The sequence below is a fragment of the Jatropha curcas genome, chromosome 1, assembly GCF_041381405.1.
Source record: "Jatropha curcas cultivar XTBG-Jc1 chromosome 1, XTBG_Jcur_1.0, whole genome shotgun sequence".
Lineage (NCBI taxonomy): Eukaryota > Viridiplantae > Streptophyta > Magnoliopsida > Malpighiales > Euphorbiaceae > Jatropha > Jatropha curcas.
This window is the reverse complement of record NC_143151.1, coordinates 28,957,376-28,970,899: the sequence shown is the minus strand read 5'-3', so window position 1 is coordinate 28,970,899 and position 13,524 is coordinate 28,957,376. Positions and strand designations below refer to the sequence as shown.

The following is a 13,524-nucleotide window of genomic DNA, read 5'->3' as shown; positions in this document are numbered from 1 at the left end:
TTGCTCTCTACGACAACATTTTAACATGGTGTTTTTATAAACAGGCAATTTCAACTTCCATTTCAAACAGGTGGAATAGGCCTGAACAAAATAATTAACAGTAACTATCCTGAAACCACCATCACGTTTCAACGAGATTCATGCTTTGACAAAAGTAGCTTATTCAGAATTACGAGCAGCTCTGACAGCAACAGTTTACAATGATATCTCAAATAAGTTGCATAACATCCCTAAAAAATAAACACGTCCCATATAAATTGGGGCACAAAACAAGATATGCAACAACTCTTCGACATTATCAGATTCAATTAAGAAAAAAAAAAAAATTATCCCCAAATTAACATGTTTCAGTGAAGTATAAACCTCAGCCAATCATTAACTTGTTTTCATCCAAAAAGGTGTAAGTAGGCACCTCCAGATTGTATGGTGCTGGACCCTTGCGAATCCTACCAGAGATATCATAATGTGAGCCATGGCACGGGCAAAACCAGCCACCAAAATCACCAGCATTTGGTAAGGGAATGCAACCCAAATGCGTGCAAACCCCAATGACAATTAGCCATTCTGGGTCCTTGACCCTGTCTGCATCTGGCTGTGGATCACGAAGAGATGCCAAATCGACACTATTCGCCAGCTTGATATCATCCTCTGTTCGGCGCCTGATGAAAACTGGCTTTCCACGCCACTTAACTGTCACAGTGCTACCTGGCTCAATACCTGAGAGATCAACCTCAAGAGAGGCAAGTGCAAGGACATCCTTACTGGCAGACATACTCAGCACAAACTTGAGGATAAGGAGACGGATCACTGAAGCATAAACAAACCTGCCACCAGTAAGGACAAAATAGGCAAATGCTCGCTTGCTGGGATCACCTGGAGGGAATCGTTCATGGTTATACTCGTCATAGGTTATCTTTGAAGTAGGGTTCTTAACAGCTGCTACTGTTGCTGGAACATCTGAAATTATGCCATCTTCATTTCTTGGAGTGAGTGATCCAGAAGAGAAACCTGAAACCAAGAATAATCTATCCCTGTCACAAGTCCTCACAACGTGAACAACTGTCCTGTTGTGACATGGCTGAAAGATAAAAGACATGTCTCGACTTATAGAGGAATATAACAGCAGGAAAAAGGTGCAAATTGTCTAATTTCAACAGATAGCACATGCTGTTAGATGCATATATGATTTATCCTTCACAACTGTCTATTCTAGAAGAAACAACGAACAGCTTTAGGATGCCACTAAAAATGAATTACTAGACAACTCCATTAACATGCTACCAACTCAAGCAAACATAATGCTTCTGAACTACCCCATTCTTCTTCACACCATGATCAGCAGCATTTCTGTTTTAGGTCTTTGTAAATTACAAAATGGGAATTGGAGCACATAATCCATTGTTGCAGATAGATTCCTCATCTATCAGTGTTGCAAATTACACACACTATGCAGAATAAAACCATCATCACAAACCATCTAAAACTGAGAAAGAAAAGTTAGCAAATAGATTCTCTGAGCTAATATGAGCACTTGTTTCCGAGACATGGGTGAATAGAATGTCTATCAACAGTCCTAGTTCCTGTTTAAACAAAAACCAAATCTTCCATTGGTTTTAATTAAGAGCTTAAAACTTTCTCGAAAAAGACTCAAAAGGAAAACTATGAGTCAAGACAGTTGACTTCTAGAAAATAGGAATCACATTCAAGGTGTGAGCTGATCATGTTGACAAAAGAGAATAGGGAAGAACTATTGAAAAATTCCAAATTCTGATGTAACAATACAGCAATACTTAGCTCAAAACTGTTTATAACTTTGCACCTGTTTTTTTTGAATTAAGAGTTCCCATCATTTGTAACCACTAATGCATATTGAAGTAGAACTTACAAATTTTACTTACTTCCAATATTCTGCGACAAAGTTACGAGTTATGACCCAAATATTATTCTAATTAAGAACTTAAAACCAGAAGATCAAAAATTGATATCTAATTACTTTAATCCAACATACAATATCTCTAACATGTCTATATCACTAGAAGGAAAAGCTTTTGCTTCCTATTTGTTTAGTTTCATAAAGTAGTAGGATATAAAACAACAACCAATGGAGACAAAGTGAAGAAACAAATAAGAAAAAATCATGGTCTCAAGATGAATCCTAAGTAACATTGTAACATTGAAAACTATTCAATAATATCAAATTCTCAAATACCCACAATATCTTGGCTGCTGTTGATGTTATATGTTACAAGTTTAGTATAAATGAATTCTGCAACATTTAATGCAATTCCTTAGAAACTTTAAGGTTTTCATTTTTGGTATAAATGAAAATGTTTATTTATCTAGTAAAAACTAAAATTTTTTGAAATTCTGTACAACTAAACCTAAATTCTATATTCATAAATGAATTCCATACTCTAAATTCATTTACACCAGGAAGCATAAACTCTCTTCAGGAAATATATTTTGAGAAGTTTTAACCATTTCTTCCCATTCTTCTTTCCTTATAAATACGACAATAACAATGACATTCCCAAGCTTTATCATGCCATAATACCCTAGAAAACTAACGACATATGTTAATAATTAAGCAAATATAAATAGACAACAAATTGCAATAATTTCATTAGAACAATTGAATCCCTAATAAAGCTCTAAACGCAGAAAAATAACCCGCCAAAGTGTTCTTAAATTAAAACCGAGAACATCAGATTATCCTCATAACATTAAACCAAAAAAAAAAAAACCTAAATTTAGAAAAGTAAAGAGGAAAACTCAAACCTCTCTGAGGAGGGTGGAAGTGAGGCCGGAAAGCAAAGTAATCCTTCAAGACTTTTGATTTAATCTCGTCTGAGGAGGATGAATCGCCGCTGTTGATCGGATTGCTGGAAACAATTGACAAGGCAGCCTGATTGGGCCTCCACGACGGCTGCGTCGAACAGATAGAAGAAAGCCTCCTCACTGCGACTCTCAACATCTTCTACAAATTTCTCTCCTGCAAATGTTTTGATTCTCCGTTCGATCCAATTCTCACTCTGAACGGCAAGTGGCGTCGTCTTGCTTCGCGAGATCTTTGGAACGTGAAAGAGAGATGATCAGAAGAGCGATCAGTGACCGGGTTTTATTCAAGGAGTGAATCTGATTTTGACACGTATGCGTATCAAATATAAGGATCGAGGACCCTTATTTTTTTTTTCTCAAGTAAAATTAGATAATTTTGCATAAAATAAAAATCATTATTCTCAATCAAATAGAGTAAATTCAGGTTTTTTCAACTAATTAAAATTATAATTAGAAGAAGAAAATTTAGGTCACAATTGATGGATTGCATAGTAGTTTTATTAATTTCAAAAGAAAAATTTACCTATTTTTACAAAGATTAAATTTATTGCTATTTTTGTTAATTTGAGCCATTTAATTTTAGTTAAAAATACAATTTCAATTAATTATTTGGAATTTTGTTAAATTTAAAGTTCAAAATTTGCAAATTTCATTCATTTCCTTAGATACTTACACAAATAGGATGAGTAAAGTTTATCTCGTTTAAAGATGGAGCCGGTTTGGCCTTTAAGTATAAAAGTCGAGTTTTTTTTTTTTTTTTTTGTAAATTATCAGTATTCAGAACCCATTAATAGAGACCTTTTAATCCGGCTCGAGACTTAGACATAATTAAAGCTCACCGGTCATCTCTATAAATGCATTTAGTAAAAAATTGAATTCGATAACTCTTTTCACGTGCCAATCATGTGTTGCCAATTCAATCGCACTTCTAGACTTTCGATCTTTGACTTCACATTCTTGATAGTTTACCTTCCCTCGGGCCATGAGGGAAAAATCTCTAATAACATCGTAATTTTGATACGCATAGCATGAGAATGATACCAGCCCAAATTGCCATCTTTGGGCTCAGGCTTTGAACTATGAACGGTGTGGTCCAAAGAGACCCGGAACTAATAACCCATTACCTGCTCACCGTTTAAAAGGGATAATTATATAATTTATTGCTGAATTTTGTTATATTTTATTTTATCAATTGAATATTATAAAAGAATAAATTTTTTGATGAAATATTTTATCATAAAAAAATAAAAAATTTATAATTAAATAATGTGACAAAGAAATATCTATTTGATTCAATTTAAAAAAAAAAATTCTCATAATTTTCTTTTTATACCAACATGAAGTCAAAAAAAAAAAAAAAAAGAGAGAAAAAGAAAATGATATATAGAAATAAATTAAGTAAATAAATGGAGTAAACTAGTTCTTTTTTTTTTTTTTAATTGAATCGAATCATATTCAGAGAGTTTAAAAGATTCTCATCTCAAAGTTTTATAATATTGAGAAATGATTCTAATCATTTTTATCACAAATCTTTCAAATAAAATGTCAACTAAAGATGTTAAAAAGAAAAAAAAAAGCTAAAAAAATATTATTTCACATTTTTTTGTATAATAACTTTTTTAATAATTTCTTTTAACTAATTTTTTGTTTCATAAAATAGATCTACAATTCAAATTATTTACATAATATGTAAATGTGTGGGAAATAGTTTACCATTATACAAAATATGTTTGATTAGAATTTCTTTTGATGAACTAATAATGTTTGCTAATAAATGGGAAATAGTTTACTTATTTTTGAATTATATAGGAAGGATGAAACCTCAAATCCGACCGACAGCAACTTTGGCATGTGTATTATTTCCCTTTTCATGTCATTGTAATTTCTTTTGGCTAACACCATGCTTCAAGATCTATTTAAGCATGTGTGCATTATTACTAGTTTCACGATTTCTTTTTGTCTCTAAATTATATATTTAAATGCAATTAAGACAAAAAGAGATGACTTTTCCAACTAACTTATCTTGACGGAATCTATAGTCCCATTTATAAATTAAATAAATGAAAATTAATTATATATTTTTTAAATTAGAATATTTCTAAACATACAATAAAAAAAAGTAAGAACGATTTTTTAAAAAATTATATTTAAGAACGATTTTTAAAAAAATTTTTTTTTTTTTGAAATTAGAATATTTCTAATTATACACTGAAAAAAAGTAAAATAATTTTTAAAAATTTATATTTTAATTTGTTAGGTCCATGAAAGAAATTATAAACCTGGTCTAAGCGAGTCTAATATTATAAAGTGGATTGAGCATAACTTTATCTCCAAAAACTAGTTTAAAAAGAATAGAATTATCCAAATCTTATATTCTGAGTAAAGACCCATCTCAAACTAATGTGAGATAATGCATTCCCTAGTGCAGGCATAAACATCTGGCGCATGAAGTTTACAGACGAACACATGAGCGGTGACCTACATTGAAGTAGGATAGATTTACATACCATATTATAAAATGGACCTGACCTAACTCCATCCTCAAATATTAGTTGAAGAGAAAGATTACAAAATCATATATTTTGAATAAAGACTTAATTTTAAGCCAGCAGAGGTGAATTTTAATTCTCAAAAATAAATAAATAAGTATATTTGAAAAAAGTGCATTGAGTTGTACAAATTAATAAATAGGTTTGAGTGGTAGCAATCAGAGCTGGTTAGACTGTCTGATGTTGAAGTAGACGATAGAGATCAAATGACGGAAACCAACATAGCCGCAATTATTGAAATACAATGCCAAAGAGCCGAAAGCACTCTTTATTTGCTTTAGATGGCAAAAGTGACCCTTCAAATGCTATCTCAACGCTACATGATTCTATCATTGTCCCACACTAGCTAAGGGAGGTGAACCTAGCTTCATTTTGGTGAACCTAGCTTCATTTTTGTCCAATTAACTGTCACATCCAATATAGTATAATTTTATATTAGCTTCCAAATTGCAAAATCCACCAATAATGTTAATATAGCAACTTTTATGCTTTTCATTTAAGCTTCATTAGCATGTGAAGAAGCTTCCACACCTTTTGTTCCACTGCCTAGTCATATTGATCTTTTGCCTGGTTCGAGAATTGATTGTTTGATAATTTGATCAGTCCTCTATTATTGCTATGTCACTTGTGTATAATTTTTTAAGGCTACGTTGGTGTCAAAAATAAGGAAAAAACTTATTAGATTCATCTCTCCATTTATGGACCAGACCAATGAAATTTAATATTTTTATTGAAACATGAGTATTTCTAACCATACATTTAGAAAAAATAGATAAAATCGAAACACTTTTTAGAAAAGTAGTTTTAATTTCATTTTATTGATCCATAGGTAGGACATAGTCCAGATCTAGACAAGTTTTTTTCCAAAAATAAATATATAGCTGGAAATAAATATATGAAGACGGTTATAACGAATGAATTGATTATGTTGGATAAGATTTACAAATAAAGAGGGTATTAACATGAATGGCATAAGTCTAAAATTATCAGCTAAAGAGATTTAAATTGCAAATACCTCGTTGGCCAATATGAAATTGCTAAAGTTTTCAACTCCATTACGTCAAATAAAATCACAAATTGAAGAATTTCAACAAGCTTCCCACATTCATCACGCAATGATCAACTGAAACATCACAAAAATATATATATATAGCACACACGAAATGATACAATAAATTCTTTCTTTTCATGAGCTAATTCAAATTCTGTCTCTTGACATATATTGAAATTGAAATGAGTTGTACATTAGAGTTCTCAATTTTAATAACTCGTTCCATTCCATCCAAGATTTAAACCCAAGACCTCCTAATCAATTTCTCATTAATGGAGTGTGAGTTGTCCATAAATTATGTAAAACCTAGGGCTCCAGTATGAGCCTGAAAATTTCTTAAAAGAAATTTTCAATAAAATTAAGCTTCATAAAATAATGAAACTTTATTACAATGCATGCATTCCTGAAGCTCACATTATCTCATGAAACCTAGCTGATTGCTTATGGAGAGTCATGATCATGATCACGATGAAACCCTAGCTATGTAATGCATTATTTCTTGGGACTAATATTATCGAAGTCCCTCTCCTGATCAAGAAAATAACTGTTATTTGACCAATAATCAGAAGAAAAACCTGAAGCTGGCATTTGCGGCGAAAACCTCAAAAAATCTTCTTCTCGTTGTTGTTGGGGAGCAATTGATGATGATGATGAAGAAGAAGAAGAAGAATAAGAAGATAACGAACTCATCCATAAATTACTACTAGTGTTATTATCATACAGACCCGAAGCAGCAGCATATTGTAGATAACTGTCATCATTGCTGCAAAGAAGCTGCGCGTACTGAAAAAGGTTTGGAAAAGCTTCTTGAGGTGTCAATGGCAGCAGCGGAACAGACGGAGGAGGAAGTGGTGGTAGTGGTGGAAGAGGTGGCGGAGGAGAAATGACATTGTAGTTACTATTGTTAGGAAAAAGAAGTAGTGAGTTTTGGTTAGTTGTTGGCAAGAGACCTAAATTATTATGAGATCCTGATGGTACTTGAACACGTTCAGGAAAGTTGAGCTTAGCTTTAGATCCTTTGAATTTCAAAGCAGCGGTGTCATAGGCAATAGCAGCAGCTTCTGCCGTGTCAAAGGTTCCAAGCCAGACACGAGCAGCCTTTTTTGGGTCTCGGATTTCGGCCGCCCACTTTCCCCATGGTCTTTGCCTTACTCCTCTATAGTGTCTTCTTTTGATGTTCCCTTCACAAAACATATTTCATCCTTATATATATATAGTTAGATCAAATTCTATAGATAACTCAAAGTTAATGTTTGAAATGAAAATTTTCCCTTTTTAGTACATTAGAAGATATTTTTCAAAGGAAAGAAATTGTCAGGATTCAATTCTTAATCTCTTGACTCCATTTCTAAGACCTAGCTAGCTGACTAGCTAAATGCAACTCAAGAAAATATAATATAACGGATCTATTCGGTGTGAATCCAACAAATCAAAATTGAAAGGGAATAAATGTTTCCTAATTAATTTGCCAAATCATGGATCACAATTTTTATATTGAACAAGTTAATGAACATAGTGCACAAAAATTCACTAAAAATCATAAATTATTTCAGAAAAAAAAAACTTTAAGAAGAGTCATTATACTATCACCTTCCAAAAATCAAGTTAAAATACTGAAAATCAGAAAAAAAAAAAAAAAAAAAAAAAAAAAAAAACAAAAGATAAGGTAGGTGCGTATAGTAGACGTGCATGACATTTTGATTTTATAAATTATGTACCTTGATGATCATCATTTGCAGGTTGAGAAGATCGATGTTCAATCCTACCAGACTCAAGATTAACCGATTGGGCTTGATCAAGGTAGGGTTGATGGGTATTTGAAATGTGATGATCTTCCTCTCCAAGCTCATTTGATGATGACACATCACAAGAAAATGGCCTCTTTCCTTGCATCATATTGCTCTTTATGCAATTCTTGCTTTCTTTTCAAGGGTTTTCTTGTCTGTTTCTATCTAGTCTATAGTGCATGAGATCTCTCTGATGAATGATGTTAGGTTCTAGCTACTTCTATTTATATATATATTTATTAATTTATGTTTATGTATTAAGAAAAAGTCAGATCTGTGGTTTGATCTGGATTCTGGATGATGATAAAGATGAATAAAGCCGAGAAAGATATCAAAAAAGAAGGATATGGTGATCTTCTAAGAGAGAGTTGAAGGGATTGAACAGCAAGAAAAAAAAAAAAGAAAGAAAGAAAGAGAAGAAGAAGGGAATAGGAGAGAAAAAGGACAGAAGGAGGGGAAAAAAACAACCAAAAAAAAAAAAAAAAAGATTCTTGCTTGTAGGGTTTTGATTGCTGCAAGTTAAAGTCAGAACTTATTTGTCCCTTGGATATGAAAAATAGGGGGAAGAAAAAGACAGAAAACATAATATTTTAATTTTTGTAAACGAAGGCATATGTATGGGTTTGAGAAAAATGGAATATAAAAAATTTGTATTCAAAAAAATAAAAAGAAAAAAAAAGAAAGAAGAACATGTCTTCTATTCAAAATTTTCATTTTAAATTCATTTTTAAACAAATTCAACAATTACAAGTTTAAAATTCATTTATATTAAAAAATAGATTTTATTTTACCTACGGATTGTGGCTCAGTTGGTAAGACAAACCCAACATTTGTTAAGAACTCCCAGGTTCAATCACACTAAATATATTTATAGGGAAAGGTGAAGAGCCTTATCAGACTATATCCCGAACTAGATTAGACGATCCCTAATAATAGAATCTGAATATATATATAAAAAAAAATGTCATTTTCGCTTATATTAAATATATTGGGTTAATTTTAACCAAGATATTTAAAACTTAACACTAGCACACTTTCACATTTTTTAATTTTAATTTTATAATTAAAATATCCAAACTTTAATTTATGGAATAGAAAAATGCCTCTTACCATGCTTCTAATCGGAAAATTGAATAATCTAAGAAAATAAATATTCATTTGTTTAACTTTTTATCTTTTCTTCAGCAAAAATCTTAAATAAAAAATTGTCCAATCTCTTTATAATAGAAGTTGGATTTTTTCCACTCAAAAAAAAAGTTTAGATTTTTATTTTTATTTAATCTTCATTTTATGAATATAAACTTTTTAATTAATATAATATTTCTTTATTTTCTATTTTATTTTATTGGTATAATATAATATTAATTTTATTAGAAACGTAAATGAGGGAGAAAAATGAACCCTTGCTTATCTTTAAGAAAATTTACCTTCGAATATATTGTCCACGTTCATCTTCCCAGCGAGGATTAATTTTGAATTTAATAAAAGATATTTATTTTTATATAAATTGAAACGTAGGTATTTTCTATTATAAAATGAAATTTAAAAAAGATAAAGTGCACTGTGCTAAATTGAGCTGCCATGGGTGAAATTAACCCGATATAAATACATTAATTATAAAAAAAATTGGATTAATTTCTTAAGTTCGAAATAAGAAAGTAAAATTTTATTTCGAAGTATAAATTATGTTTCTACTTCCAACTGAAAATATATAGTTTTCTTGTTAATTTTGGTTCATGCTTTGTTCGAACAGCTGAGTTATGGGCTTTAATAGGTTTGAAAATTGCTAAAAATTTGGGCATTAAGGAGCTGCAAGTAGAATGCGACAGTTTAGTTGTGGTAAAGATGAGATTAAGCAAGATATGATCCCAGCAGCAAGTTTGCTTTCTTTGATCCATTTGCTTCATCAGCTTAATTATCGAAAAACTAATTATTGTGCTGATTGATTAGCTTTTTTTAGCCGAAACAGTTGAGTATTCATATTTAGTTCATGCTTTTTTTGATTTAAAGAAATATGCTTTTTCAAAAATCGAACTGTCTACTCACATTTATGGGTATGAATTGTTTACCATCCAAATCAATGCTCGAGAGAGAAGGGAAAAAAAATGCGCTTTGAATTATCCATATGAGATTTTTTTTTTTTTTTTTTTTTTTTTTTTTTTGAAGAGATAAGTAAGTTCAGAGGAAAACATGTCATATATGTTTCTGCCGTGTCATATATAGCACAGGTCACTATATATATATATATATATATAGCACAGGTCACTAATTTGGACTTCCCCATTATTTGTCTCATGCTTACTCTAATCTTCAAGTAAGAATCTGCAGCCTTATATCACATGGATATACACTCCATGCATAAAAAAAATATTGATGTCTTTTCAGAAATTGGTAAATTCACGTGTTTTTTAGATAAAATATTTTATTCATGGGCTTTGTATAAAACCAATTAATGTGAAATATACAACATAGTCTTGTTTATTCATGGGCTTTGTATAATCATCTCCTGCTTGGAGTAAGCATAAAATTTCAAATTTTTTGAAATTAAAACTAACCAAATTAAATTGTGTACAAGCTTTTTAAAATTCAATTCGGTTCGATTTATTTACACTCATAAACATCTAATTTGAGAGTTGGTAAATATTTGAATGATTAGGCAATTGTAATTTTCGACTTTGAAAAGTTCCTTCTTGCTTTATTGGGATGCAACTAAGATTTCAAAACTGTAAAACAGTTGTTTAATTGCTTTGAAAAGACATGCATATATTCAAGAAAAATGGAAATAAGATTTTCCTTTTAAAGATATAATGGTTGAAGATGAATTATAGTAATTAACTTACCTTGATCCTGCGGTGTTGATTCCATGTCCATGTCCATGGTGATCTATTACAAGAGATTCAGGCATCTGTGAAGTGCGATCCGCAGCCATATTTATAACTCATGATTAACACTCTCTCTGTAATTAACTGTTAGATAAAGAGATATAAAAAGTAAGAAAGAGGGAGAGAGAGAGAAAGAAAGAGAGAGAGAGAGAGAGAGAGAGAGAGAGAGAGAAAGGCAGGCAGTGAAGGATCGAGAAGAGAACAAGAACAGGACAGGGCGTAGGGTTAGTTGTAGGGTTTTCATTGCTGCACGTTAAAGTCGGGTATCCTTTGTGCTGTCACTTCGACTTAAACATGATAAATGTATTACTTGATAAGCTTAATTATATATATAATAAACAAAATATATAAATATATAGAGGGATTGAGTTTGGCAAGCTTTGCTTTAGCCTCCAAAAGCAACTGTGTGTAGGAAATTTTTGGCTTGCAAGCTTGGTTTATTAGGTGGTTACGTAGTCAAGATTATCTCGTTTTGTGTCTTGCACATGGTTACGTAGTCAAGATTATCTCGTTTCGTGTCTTGCACAATGGTTACGTGGTCAAGATTATCTCGTTTTGTGTCTTGCACACAACAAATTGTCAATTCATTGATTAGTGATATTAATCTCCCCTAGAAATTTAAATATTACAATAAACTTAATATTTAAAAATTTCTGAATTTAAGAATTTAAACAAAAGACAGTTCGAGATTACTACAAAAGCCATTGTGGCATATTCTAACGAAGAATAGAAACTTAGACAAGAGAATTATAATTTATATACAAAACGTAAAGAGATTTGTTTCTTTTTCACAAATTTTCAATACTTGTTCTGTGCTTAATTTTATTATTTAAAATTTTGTCTTTTCGAATTTAAAGCGCTGACTTCGCTCTTATTAGATTTATAGCTTATGAGTGATGTTAATTGCATTTAGATCGATTTTAATTTATCGTTTTATAGGCTTGGAGTTACGAAAATGGGCCGTTTATTATGACTTTAGCATTGTGTTATGAATTATTAATTTTTGAGTTGAAAAATTATCCTTTTTCTTTAAGTATTGGGACTCACTTGAATTGATTTTAACTCATACATAACATGACCCCTATATTGTTATGAAAACAATTTTCTACCAATCATCCATCCTTGTTTTCCTTTTGTCTGTTATAATTTCTCTCTCACAGTCCCTCTAGACCGTTGATTGCCATCAATAAAGTTAGTCTAATGCCATTGAGCTCTGCATTGTCATCTATATGTTCGAACTGAGACTAAGCATGATGGGAATTCAGGTAACAGTTAATCAAACAATTCAAATTTTCCAACTGTCGAAATGATGGGATTATAACTGCATCAGATTGCATAGAAATGTCCAAATCCTCACTGTAGCAAATGTTTTGTCTTAAGAGAACCATTGTTCTGTATGTGGTGGAGGACATCTACCAGAATTGGTGAATGTCCTAAGCAATTTTATTAAAACCTCGATTCGACCAGCAAAATTAGAGTTTATATACAAGGATTACTATAAATCAAGATTTTTATTATTTAAAGCATCACCTCCTTAATTTAACGTACCGGGCTTCGTTACAGTTTAGGACCAGACATAGATTAAATTAATTGCATTTAGGTCGATTTTAGTTTATGGCATCATCAATTGACCTTTTTCTTTCTCTTTAGCATCATGTCATGAATTAAAATTATTGGGTTGAAAAATGATCATTTTTAACTCTTAGGCTCACTTGAACCCATTTTAACCCATAGCATAGCATGGCCTCTCTATTGATATGGAAATAAGATCCATACAGTTAAAGCTGTGCAAAAAGCAGCAAATACGTAGCAATTAAATCTGCAAGAAGTGTATTTGATGGACTTGGTCGTGAAATGGATGTGTAAGATACAACTGTTGAAGAAGAATAGGAAGAATTTAACCAAATAAGCTTGGTTTAGTTGATCCTAAATAATGAAGTTTCTCTTGTTTGGTGTACTGCACACAACATTTTATGAATTCATTTGATTGCTGATATTAACATCCCTTAGAAATTTAAATATTAGAAATTTAAATATTATATGCTCCTCAAAATTAAAAATTTTGACTTCTAAGAGTTTAGAGGAAAGATTCTGTGCGAGATCATCGTAGAATTAAGGTTTATATACGAGATTTAAGATTAGTGGCAAACCCATTGAGAACCAAGAATTTTGTTGCTTAAAGATTTATCTCTTTAATTAAAGTTTTATCTCTTTAATTAAAGTGTCCGCTTCGACTTTAATTAAGTATATGGATATGAAAAAAATTAATTATATTTGTGTGTATCCTAATTCCAGGTATTATAAGATTGTGTCATGAATTATCAGTTTTTGAGTTAAAATTATCTTTTAACTCTTAGGCTCAGTTGGACCCATTTTTGCCCATTGCATAGCATGGAACTCTATTGACATGGAAACAA

At 31.2% G+C, this 13,524-nt stretch overlaps 2 protein-coding genes across 3 annotated transcripts; both read right to left on the bottom strand.

Moving 5' to 3' along the window:
- Positions 1-144: 144 nt before the first annotated feature.
- Positions 145-3,141, bottom strand: LOC105630217 (cytochrome b-c1 complex subunit Rieske-4, mitochondrial). Its single transcript, XM_012211968.3, has 2 exons — positions 2,779-3,141; positions 145-1,008 (listed from the first exon to the last, which is right to left on the bottom strand). The coding sequence occupies exons 1-2, from the start codon at positions 2,972-2,974 to the stop codon at positions 365-367; spliced, it is 840 nt and encodes a 279-aa protein (XP_012067358.1). The 5' UTR covers positions 2,975-3,141; the 3' UTR covers positions 145-364.
- A 3,410-nt stretch (positions 3,142-6,551) lies between these two features.
- Positions 6,552-11,408, bottom strand: LOC105630378 (ethylene-responsive transcription factor ERF113). 2 transcript variants are annotated; one of them, XM_020677906.3, is made up of 2 exons: positions 11,066-11,408; positions 6,552-7,619 (listed from the first exon to the last, which is right to left on the bottom strand). In XM_020677906.3, the coding sequence occupies exons 1-2, from the start codon at positions 11,100-11,102 to the stop codon at positions 6,931-6,933; spliced, it is 726 nt and encodes a 241-aa protein (XP_020533565.1). In that variant the 5' UTR covers positions 11,103-11,408; the 3' UTR covers positions 6,552-6,930. The 2 variants fall into 2 exon arrangements, with proteins under 2 accessions (XP_020533565.1, XP_012067570.1); XM_012212180.4 differs by lacking the exon at positions 11,066-11,408 and adding an exon at positions 8,157-9,308.
- Between the last annotated feature and the right edge of the window lie 2,116 nt (positions 11,409-13,524).

Coding starts and splice junctions, on each gene's coding strand:
- LOC105630217 (XM_012211968.3), bottom strand. CDS start 2,974: ATGTTGAGAGTCGCAGTGAGGAGGCTTTCTTCTATCTGTTCGACGCAG. Junction 1,009..2,778: donor CTTCCACCCTCCTCAGAGAG/GTTTGAGTTTTC, acceptor TCTTGGTTTCAG/GTTTCTCTTCTGGATCACTC.
- LOC105630378 (XM_012212180.4), bottom strand. CDS start 8,334: ATGATGCAAGGAAAGAGGCCATTTTCTTGTGATGTGTCATCATCAAAT. Junction 7,620..8,156: donor TGCAAATGATGATCATCAAG/GTACATAATTTA, acceptor TGTTTTGTGAAG/GGAACATCAAAAGAAGACAC.